This window comes from Engystomops pustulosus, chromosome 5 (assembly GCF_040894005.1).
Source record: "Engystomops pustulosus chromosome 5, aEngPut4.maternal, whole genome shotgun sequence".
Lineage (NCBI taxonomy): Eukaryota > Metazoa > Chordata > Amphibia > Anura > Leptodactylidae > Engystomops > Engystomops pustulosus.
The window spans coordinates 179,184,543-179,196,009 of NC_092415.1; the positions used below are offsets into that span (position 1 = coordinate 179,184,543).

Genomic DNA, 11,467 nt, shown 5'->3' on the forward strand with positions numbered 1-11,467 from the left:
TATACGGTACTAATTTATTACTGTAATATGACTGGTTATGGTAAATTTGTAAATGGCTAAGGTTTAAAAAGCTTACAACTTGTATCCCTTTCCTCAACCCCTTCCTTTGCCTTTCTTGATGGAACTTGATGGCTGTGTATCTTTTTTGACTTGGAACAGACCCTATTATTATTGAATCCATCCAAATTTTCAAAACCAGCATCAGACCTGTCCGCAGGTTGTGTCTGGTACTACAGCTCAGCTACCGTGAAGTTAACAGTGTTGAGCTGTAATACTAGACACTATGGGGGAGATTCATTATGGATTCTCCACCAGAAGGAGTAACCACATGAATCTCTCTGCCAATTTTGGCCATTCTCCACCATAGGCGTGTTGGGGCGAGGAGCAGGGCGGGGAAAACCGGTGGAGACTATAGTAGAAAACTCATTCAGTTCCGATCTGGTCTACAGGTCAGAACTGGCGGAGTTTGCGCCTAAAATCACTAAGAATCCGGAGCCTCTTAGCGAATACGATCACAGGACTGCTGGCGGGTGGAAATTTAAGAGTGGCGTTCTAATATATGGACATGGAAAGCCTGGACAGTAAATAATGATCTATATAGCCTTATTTTATCATCATATATATTATATTTATTTTATATTTTATATATAATCTGTTATACGATTTTCCCACGTTTAAGATGTTTATTATTCATAGATGTATCTATCCTTAAACATATCTTTTCTGCTGTCCCTCCCTGACTATTCCATTCAGAATTCCATTGTGTAATGTAGATTGTGATGTCACATCACGACGGAGAGTAGAGTTCTCTCTTGCGGCACAAGTGTCTTTCTGAAGGTCTTGGTGAAGAACCATATACCCATCACGGATATTGATAAAAACTCACCAACACCATGGATCACAATGTAAACCAAATGGATTTCAATGTTTGTAATGAGCTAAGATTAGATGGAAAGCTGTGTGACGTCGTGATCAAAGCCAGTGGAGTGGAGTTCCTGGCTCATAAGGACATCCTATGTGACTGCAGTCCATATTTCAGGTCAGGGGTTTTCATGGTGTTGGTTAAAATAAACAGCTAATCAATTAATGGTTATCACTAGGGTTGGGTTTGGGTCCATGCTGAACGTTGCAGGTTTGAGTCTCCGAATCAGGACTTCAACCAGAACTTCAGGTTCAGTGTTTGGGCTCACCCAGAAAAGCTGGTTTATGTTGTGATTTCAATATCATACTCCAAACCTTGTGACTTTTTCATGCTTTATACACCGGAAAACTAGCCTATATGACATTATACATCGCCCCCCATGATTTATCTTTATACCACTCTACACTTTTCACAATTGAGTAGACAGTAACTCCGTCTTGGATCATTTCATTCAGAAGATGCCCAAATGTCAAATGCAACCCAAATTCTTTGTGTGAGCTTGGCCTAACTTGGATGGGTTTTTATTATTTCTTTTATTTTCACAGAGTATTATTCACGTACAGCGGGCACAAAACGAATAAGAAAGTATATGACATCCCTGGCATCTCTCCGGACGTCATGAAATTGATTCTAGACTATGCTTACACCAAGGTAGCCCACATCAACACAGACAATGTTGAGGATCTCTTCATTGCCGCAGACTACCTGAACATCCTGGACCTTGTACAGTTTTGTTCCAATTTCCTAAGAAACCAACTCTGTCCTCAAAATTGTATTGGAATCTATAAGTTTGCAACCTTTTTTTACTGCCGTGAGCTTCAGCGAGAGGCGTTGATGTATATACATTATAACTATGACATTATAATGAAGACATCAGATGAGATCCTTGACCTTTCCACTTTGCAGCTTAAAGGTCTTGTAGAGGAAGACACAGTAAACCCTGAACAGAAAGAAGAAACATTTTAAGCTATTGGGAAGTGGATCAGCCATTGAACAGCAAGCTGAAACTAATATATAGTCCTAAAAATAATTCCCAACTTCTATTCCTATTACAATAAAGCTATTGTAAACCAAATTATGAGTCTGATTAGTGCAATGTAAATGATAAAATGGAATCATCAGTATGATGGGTGATAGAAAGGTCACTGGCGTCGTAGCCACATACCGGTTTTAACAGATACTCCTTCCATTAGTGTCAATTTACACAAGTCTTCCGTCCACTCATATCCATATTCCAGAAATTTCTATACATCACATCTGTAAAGCAAATCGAGACAATGGGGCTTATTTACTAAGGGTCGCGGATCGCACTTTCGTCAGACTGTTCGCCGTTTTTGGGGGTTTTTTCGCAGCTTGCATGAGTATTTAACAGGTGTCTGCACTGGGATTGTGGTGCACGCGATTGGTTTTTGGCGCAGCTGCGCTGGCTTCTATGCAAGACAGATTGGGGGGACAGCGGTCGGATGATCCAACTGATTCGGACTGAACACGGAATTTAATTTTCAAATTGTGTCGCAAGACAATGCACTTACATGCACCAGGGAGAAGATGGTGAACTTCGTCAGACCTGAGCGGGGAAGCGAAACATGCAGAATATTGGGTGAACGATCTTAGTGAATCGCGGCAGAATGCATGATCGTCGGACAATGCACTTTTGGTAAACTCCAAGGAACGGGTAAGTAAATGTGCCCCAATGTTGTGGTTAAGTTATTATTTCCTACATGAACGCTGGCTGTAAGTTGAGCAACTGCCCCAAAAGGGGTAATACCATACTGCAACAAACTCCGGACCACCAGGTTATCTGTTACTGGTGGGATGGGTTTATAAACAAGGTACCAGAGGATGAGGAGAGGGAGATTGGATACTATTAGACAAGGGGGACCGTGGAATCAGTTCCAAAGGCAAAGACAGCAATTTTCATTGCTGTGGGTTATTATCTGACTCTGCTATCTCTCTCTATTCCTGCTCTTACATACAGATCTTTTTTTTTTTACATTTGTTTTGTCACATTTGGGGCAAATATATTGTAGCTAAAGGCTCAAAGAGCTTGTTGCAAAAGTTCAAGTTGGGCAGATCACATGGTCCACTAATGTAGTACAAACCAGAACCCACCTTACAAACAGAATATTCACTTTACATATTATTTGGGTAGCATCTGTGACCAGTGAGAAGGGATTATGTTCCCATTCTCTTATTTTAGTGAAGATAAGGGAGTAACAGTCTTGTAATGTAGTCAGCAGTGTTGTCCTTACACATATGTAGAATAGTGTAAAAATTTTGTCAAACAATCTTCCTTACTGGATTACACTATGTAATGAAAGCGGAGGGGGGCTTGTCTGGCAGACAATGGGGAACATTTACTTATCCGTCTGCTGTATTTCATCGAAAGTGCATTGTCCGACTCCAATGCACTGTGCCGCGATTCACTAGGATCGTGCGCCCGGTTTCCTGCATGTCCGAAATCCATCTTTTTAATGATGCATGTAAGTGCTTGGGCTTGCAACAAATTTAAAGTTAAATCCGGCGCTGATTCCGACGCCACCCCCACCCCCCTTCCAAATTTTGTTGCATAGAAGCCAGACAAAAAACAATGGGGGTCATTTACTAAGGGCCGGGATCGTTTTTTTTCGTCGGGTTTCCCGAAAATTACCGGTTTGCGCCGAATTGCCCCGGTTTTTGGCGCACGCAATGGGATTGTGCCGCATCGGTGCCAGCATGCACGCCACTGAAATCAGGTGGCCGTGGGCGGCGGAAAACCTGACGCATTCGGAAAAACTGCGGAATTTTTTTTTTAAAATGTGTCGCTTGACACGCGCTTACCAGCACCCAGCAACAGATGGTGAACTCCAGTGAACTCCGAGAGACTTCAGTGCAGCAGCGACACCTGGTGGACATCGGGCGCACTACCTTAGTGAATCCCTGGAAGACCTGAATCAGCGTCGGAGAACTTGCCGCTGGATCGCGAATGGAGCGGGTAAGTAAATCTGCCCCATTCAGTGAGCAGCACAACCCTTAGTAAATGAGCCCCAGGATGACATAAATCTGAGTGCAGAGAGCAAAGAATTTACAATACATAAATTGTGATGCATCAGAGATCAAAATAATTTAAGAGGGGTCTTTGGGCTGCAGGGCATTATGGGTCTTGTGGTACATGTGTCCCCTTTAGCTTTACCTCTGCTCCCCTGTAATAGAGTACAAGCTCACTAGTGCTCATGCACAGTATCAGAGGAGCTTTATTTTATGTACATTTTACCTTATATAAGAAATCTTCTCCACATTGTGCTGATGCCTGGAAACATGTAATTGTACATTATCCCCCTAAGCCCTATGGGGGAGATTTATCTTTTCTCATTCTAGTTTTTCACTCAGTTTAGTTTCAGTTTTGGATTTTTTCTAATTTGTCTTAAAGAGTATCTGTCATTTCAGATGATGTTTGATATTGTAGGGGGAGTGCTTGCGTGTTGTGAACAGTTTTCTAATATACTTCATTAAGAAATTCTGCTTAGCTTGCACCAGATTGAAGTTGGGTCTCTCCCCCTTCTCCTGTTAACTGAGCTGTGAGTGTTAACCCCTCCTGCTCTCTCCCTGGCTGTAGTATGCTATGAGAAGTATTTTCAAAGATCCAGCTGAAAGTGAACATGTTAATCCTCCCTTCTCACGGCTGTTTAACCAAACAGAGATATTGGATGTAAATGCAGCAGGCTGTACAGGCTGGAATATGTATCTGTATTGGAGGGAGTAGCTTGATTTATTTCTACAAACTAAGCAGAATGTGTTAATGAAGTAGAAAAACTATTAGAAAAACTATTCACCACATCTCCCTACAAAATATAACAAATTATCCCAGATGATGGTTACACATCAAGTGTTTTTTCTTTGTGTTTCTTAGGCTAACATGTTTGTATGGTGTGTAGTCTGTCCAATTTTTTTTTTTAAATTTACTTTAGTTTAAACAGCTAGAGATAAAATTCTAATCCATCCTAAACGTGTACACCACAAATTGTGGTATAAATAAGGAATATTCAGAATAAACTGCGCAGAAACCAAACTGCACAAAAATGTGCAACTTTTTACACTAACATTAGAAAAAAAAACAAAAAAAGATAAATCCCCCCCTTTATGTCTTCCATGGGTTCTCTCCTCTCTTCACAATGATACACAGCCCATATCATGGCAGACACATCCCCTTTTTACATGTTGCTGCCCATGAACATTTTACCTGCCCTCATAAACAATGTGATCAGCCCAAAAGTGGGTGTTTGCTTATTTTATATGAGTAGGATTCCGACGAACAAATATCTTCTTAATCATTTGTCCTTTCCAATGGTAAAATTGATTGACATAGGAAAGAAACCACACAAAGTCAATGGGGCAGATTTACTTACCCGGCCCATTCACGATCCAGCGGCGCATTCTCTGCGGTGGATTCGGGTCTTCCGGCGATTCACTAAGGTAGTTCCTCCGACTTCCTTCCTGGTGCGTTGAAGTTCCCCGAGGCCCGCCGGAATGCCCTGAAGTTCACCGGCCTATTCCTGGTGAAGGTAAGCGCGAGTCCCGCAACCCTTTTTTTTTTTTTAAATGCGCCGGTTTTTCCCGAATCCGTCGGGTTTTCGTACGCCCACGCCCCCCGATTTCCGTCGCGTGCATGCCAGCGCCGATGCGCCACAATCCGATCGCGTGCGCCAAAATCCCGGGGCAATACAGGGAAAATCGGCGCAAATCGGAAATATTCGGGTAACACGTCGGGAAAACGCGAATCGGGCCCTTAGTAAATGACCCCCAATGACTGACATCCAATGTGAAAGTAAGGCATAGTTAGTGCACCAGCAGACACAGTCCCGCCCCTGGTGCACCAAGAAGCTAATTTGCATAAATATAAAAATGTATTTTTTTTTTAAAGTACAGATAACTGGGAAACAGGAAAGATATGTGTTACAGCTTATACAGCGTCCTACACAATGCTGTTTCCATTTGCAGGGTGATTGGAGAGCTCTTAGAATCCTTTTAATTTAATATCAAGGAAATGAACAATGATAAAGAACAATACAAAGTTATCTTTAGCCTTTAAGGCATTTGTTACATGTAGATCTTTTGTAACATTTTATCTTTTCAAGTTAGAATTTGTGTTAGATTTTCACTTTTCAGTTGTTTCCCTGCGGCCCCTGAGCTCAGACTATTCATCACTTATAGCTGCCCAGACCTTGGGAAATAAGCTGATTGTGACTAAGTGTCAGCAGGATCCGTCCTTAGAGACTCAGGTTGTCTCATATCTTGTTGTGTTAAATATAATCCAATGGCTTCATTATTGTACGTCGTCTCCTTCCGCTTCTCACAAAGTTCTTCTAGTAATAATACCGGGTTTCTAATGCTCCATCATCCAGACAAGGGTCTTCACATTCTTACAGAAATACAATTTCACTTCTTTAGAACTTGATGAATGACCAAGTGGCTCAATCTAAGCCATTTCACGATTTTCATGTAAAGATGAATTGCTGTGATGGTCTGACATTACATTCACGATTAGGTGAAAATAGTAGCAGGACATGTCCTTGTCTACTGAGTATAGAAGTCAGGAATGTGGAATGTGATCCCACTTATTCAATGCAATGAGGCCACACCCCTCTCATTACCACCAACCAGATTAGAGCAGTGCCCACAGCACCACCAACAAAGGTGGGCACCCCCTTGTCTCACTCCTCAAGTAATGGCCCGAAAAATATTACCGTACTACCCTACACTGCACAGTGTGTCCACCTTCATTTGTTAAAAATATTTAAGCTACCAGAAACAGTATTTTTACATAGATACAGCACAAGAACCAAGGTTACTGAATAGAAACAGCACCAAGCTTACATTATAGATAGGGTACTAGAATTCAGATGCTCTGATGAAATAGTACCAAGCTAACTACATAAATAAAACACCAGAACTAAAAAAAATGCATAGATCCAACACCAAAACAAAACTTTATGCTTAAATGAAGTACTAGAACTAACTGAACTCCATAGATGCAGTACCAGAACCAATACAATATAATATAACAGGACAGGAAGCAGATAGAACCGTTCTCTGTATAGCGGTGGGTGTTTAATGCATATTGCACAAACTGCCAACAATAACACCAGTGCTAGCATCATTTCAGTATTAACCCTTTGATTGCCGCCAACAAAGGCTGATGGGGGATTAGCAGCGCCATCTTTGTTCAGATCGTCACTCCCCGTAAGGACATTGTGGAGTGACTCTGTCTCTATGACAGCCTCAGAACTTTGTAAGTCCAGAGGCTGTGTAATTTCTGAGCATTTGTTACAATGTGCCAGTGACGCCAGTGGGGTGCCACGAGGCAGCTCACTGCGGCTCACTGCGCACACGTCTTGTCTTGCTAGGCGGTGCAGAGGTGCACAAACTCACTGAGCAGTTTGCGTTCCTCGGCACTGCCTAGTAAGACAACGTAGCAAATGGACAGTTTCAGGATTACAAGGTTTGCTTGTGCGGTGAGCCTACATCTCGAGTGGAAGGGGGAATAGAGAGAGGATCTGGGAAATGGCTTTGATGGGGAATAATAATGAGCTGGGGGATGAGCCAATGGTGGATTCAAATAAGCAGGTGCCCCTTACCCTTTTGAAAAACGTAGCCCTCGGGACTTCAGAGAGTGAGCTGGCAGGGAGCCAGGTAAATTTTACCATACAATATTTCTATAACCAAGTAATGTATGGAATATCTAAAAATATGTTTGATAAGTACTGTTCACACTCCCTTGTAAGCTGTCACCATTGAAAAAGAAGGCTGTGATGACAGGTTCACTTTAAAGGAAATTTACCATTTTAATTCTTATTCTTTATTTATATAACTTTTTATGCATTGTGAACCAAACATACCTTGAGAATGCTGTAGCTACACTGATGCAGAAACATATCTTGTTTAATTCCTGAACCAAGTGCTTTTGCACAAAAACCAATTATAAAATTCAGGACCTTGGGAAAGCTGGGTTGTATGCAGGCAGCCTACATAAACATATTACATGTAGCTTCCTTAACTGTCTAGTACTAATCAACCTGAGCTGAATGAATCATACACAGCATCTGGGAAATGGCGCAGCGGTTGATTACTTCTGCCTGTCGGGGACAACACATTGAATACAGCGTTCTCTGGAGCAGTGCATAATTAGTGTAAGAGGAGAAACCGGATATCCTGCATGTGTCGCTTCTCCGGTCAGGTCCGCCGGAGTTCACCTTCTTCTTCCTGGTGAATGTAACTGCATTGCCTTCTGACATCATTTAAATCTTAAATCCTGCGCTCAGTCCGAATCAGTCGGATCCTCCGACGGCAACTCCCAACCCACCCGATTTCTGTCACATGGAAGCCAGCGCAGCTGTGCCAGAATCCATTCGCATGTGACACGATCCCAGCGCAGACACCTGTTAAATACCTTTTAAAGCTGTGCAAATCCCAAAAATGGCGAACATTTTGACGAAAGTGTGATCCACAACCCTTAGTCCACATTAGTGTCTCCAGCCTAGGGTTTAGATCAATAGGATTAGATGGATACGGGGTCCAACTAATGGGAGGTGCGCTGCAGTAACACAGCACTGCTGTCACGGGTGCTCCCGCGATCCCTGTCTCAGATAGCGGGTGCACCCGTGGCTCTCCGTGTACCTCCGGTGCCTGGCACCACTTACCTCCCCTGACTCCCGCGGCAATCTCTGCTGCTCCCGTGGCTCGGTGCGCGCTTCCCCGTCTCCTAGGGCGCACGTGCGCCGGCTCGCTAAGATTTAAAGGGCCAGCGCGCCAATAATTTGCGCTGACCTCATTTAAATTCCAGCCTCTTCCTGTTACCCTTGCTGGATCTTCAAACTTCCTGAAGAGAAAGCTCTCCTGTGATTCCTGCGTTCCTGTGATTCCTGCATTCCTTTGTGCCAGTCCGTTCCTGTGTGCCAGTCCGTTCCTGTGGTCCTGTGTTCCTGTGTGCCAGTCCGTTCCTGTGGTCCTGTGTTCCTGTGTGCCAGTCCGTTCCTGTGGTCCTGTGTTCCTGTGTGCCAGTTCGTTCCTGTGGTCCTGTGTTCCTGTGTGCCAGCTCCTGCGATTCCTGATGTGCGTCCTGTGTGCCTTCCACTGCCATTCTCCTGCCGCCACTCCGGGTACAGACTGTCTCCTGTGTTACTACCTTGGCAGCCACTGCGGGCTACTCGCACCTGTGGAACGACCTGGTGGTATCCCGCCGCAGCAAGTCCATCCCGCTTTGCAGTGGACTCTGGTGAAAACTAGGTGCCACTTAGACTCCGGTCTCAGGTTGGCTAGTACCATCTCCTGCGGTGATCCAGAGGGTCCACAGCTTCCCAGCCATGACAACTGCCACTATACAGACAACAGAAGCAACCAAAATAAGACACATGTTGGACGCCCATCAATCTGATATTGTTGCCCTCTCCTATGAAGGGGTCACAGTTATCTACACTGGAAATTGGAAAAACACATCTTTATTGCGGAATTATTTTTAGCAACTTTCATTAAACGTTGTATTGCTTTGTGGAGCTGTGTATATACAAGTAGAACATCTTTATCTATTGTGACTCAGCATCAGGATGTTCATATGTGTTTTTCTGCGGAATCAATGTCTTCCATCTATCTTTCTAGTCTCTTACTGTGCGCGGATCACTTTCATCCATGTAATAATGGTGTCTGTATCAATTCTCTCTATAGGATGTAATAGGAATCACCCTCCTTCCTCACACTGCCTCCAGCACCTTCCCGCTCCTCCAATTCTCAGTGTAAATTTCTATAATGTTGAATAATGTTTTCATTGTCTTCTTCTTGAAGTATAATGTTTCCCTGCAGGACTGATGACGTCACAAGTCAAATTTCCTGCTAGTAGACACAGATCTATTGCTCTTCAGTTCTATAGTTCAGCCTTTTGTATATAACATTACAGAAAGACATAAAGTTATATGACATTATCTCGCAGCTGGTAACATGGACGCGCTATGTGACCAGTTATGACTGTGTCTGATGGATAGAGGAGTCACACATATAACATCAGTCATCCATCTAATGTGGCCATTTCACATAATGTATCATATAATGTATTTATAATGTTTCCTTTATCAATATAATGGGGCAAATTTACTTACCTGGTCCTGTCGCGATCCCAGATTCGGACGGTACGACGAAGATGAAGTCTGGCGCGATTTACGTAGCTCGTGCGACCGAGTTCCTGCATCCGTCGCTTCCCCGCCGAGTTCACCTTCTTCTTCCCGGTGCTTGTAAGTGTGTGTCACAATTCGAAATGTTAAATCCCATGCGTAGTCCGAATCCGTCGGGTTGTCCGACGGCCTGCCCCCCGATTTTTCGCACGCAAGCCGGCGCCGATGCACCAAAATCAGATCGCATGTGCCAAAATCCCCTGTTTAATGCGCCACAAAACGGAAATCGTTGGGAAACCCGACAAAAATGCGCTCTGTGGACCCTTAGTAAATGGGCCCCAATAAGTGTATCAAGTAAAGTCTACACATTCTGGATGTACAAGTCTAGTGCCCTGGTATGAAAGCTATGTATAGGATCTACAATAATGGCCACCAGCCTCAACAAAAGTATAAGACCTATATAGTAAGCTCAAGATACTACATATCTTTTCCATTACATTGTAGATTTATTTTATCTTAGAATTTAAAGGGGTGTTCCCGTTACAGCAAATTAATGTTATTGTTTGTATTATCCAAAATGATAAAATTTTCCAATATACTTTCTGTATCAATTCCTTGTGGTTTTCTAGATCTCTGCTTGCTGTCATTCTATGGAAAGCTTCTTTGTTCACTTCCTGTGGAGAGAAATCTGACCATGGTCACACAGGTGCACGGCTCGTTATATCACATGGCTCTGATTACTGTCTGTGATATAATGAGGCACTATGGTTAGATTTTGTCAGCCCGTGAGCCCTCTTCATACACCCTTCATAGCTCTGCGGTGGAAATATCCGTAATAGAGCGTGAAAGGGTTCAAGAAAACCCCAAACATATCGTCTTCCTACTGCTAGCCGATAATCCCATGTCACTAAGAGTCAGGCGCAGAGGCTTCCTAGTGGTAAAAACCATTGGCCCCAGTGTATCAAAACCAATTGCCAGCAGGAAGAGTTTAGCCCGGGAGACAACAACACAAGGCAGAAAAGCTTCTTTCCGCCAAATTACCTCAAGCGGCATCTAAATATATGCCTATAATCCCATAAGGAAGCCGCCTGAGGGTCCAGGTTCTAAACATTAACAAACACTAACAAACTCACTCACCGGCCACTTTATTAGATACACCTGTCCAACTGCTCGTTAACACTTAATTTTTAATCAGCCCATCACATGGCGGCAACTCAGTGCATTTAGGCATGTAGACATGGTCAAGACAATCTCCTGCAGTTCAAACCGAGCATCAGTATGGGGAAGAAAGGTGATTTGAGGCCTTTGAACATGGCATGGTTGTTGGTGCCAGAAGGGCTGGTCTGAGTATTTCAGAAACTGCTGATCTACTGGGATTTTCACACACAACCATCTCTAGGGTTTACAG

General features: G+C 43.3%; 1 protein-coding gene across 1 annotated transcript; it reads left to right on the forward strand.

Moving 5' to 3' along the window:
• Nucleotides 1-788: 788 nt before the first annotated feature.
• On the forward strand, nt 789-1,997 carry LOC140134255 (kelch-like protein 10). Its single transcript, XM_072154840.1, has 2 exons — nt 789-1,039; nt 1,468-1,997. Exons 1-2 carry the CDS (start codon nt 894-896, stop codon nt 1,886-1,888), a joined length of 567 nt encoding a protein of 188 aa, XP_072010941.1. The 5' UTR covers nt 789-893; the 3' UTR covers nt 1,889-1,997.
• The last annotated feature ends 9,470 nt before the right edge of the window (nt 1,998-11,467 follow it).

What these genes read in the sequence shown, in the direction of transcription:
- LOC140134255 (XM_072154840.1), top strand. Translation starts at nt 894, where the DNA reads ATGGATCACAATGTAAACCAAATGGATTTCAATGTTTGTAATGAGCTA. An exon ending in GACTGCAGTCCATATTTCAG is followed by an intron (nt 1,040 to 1,467) that starts GTCAGGGGTTTT and finishes TTATTTTCACAG; the next exon opens with AGTATTATTCACGTACAGCG.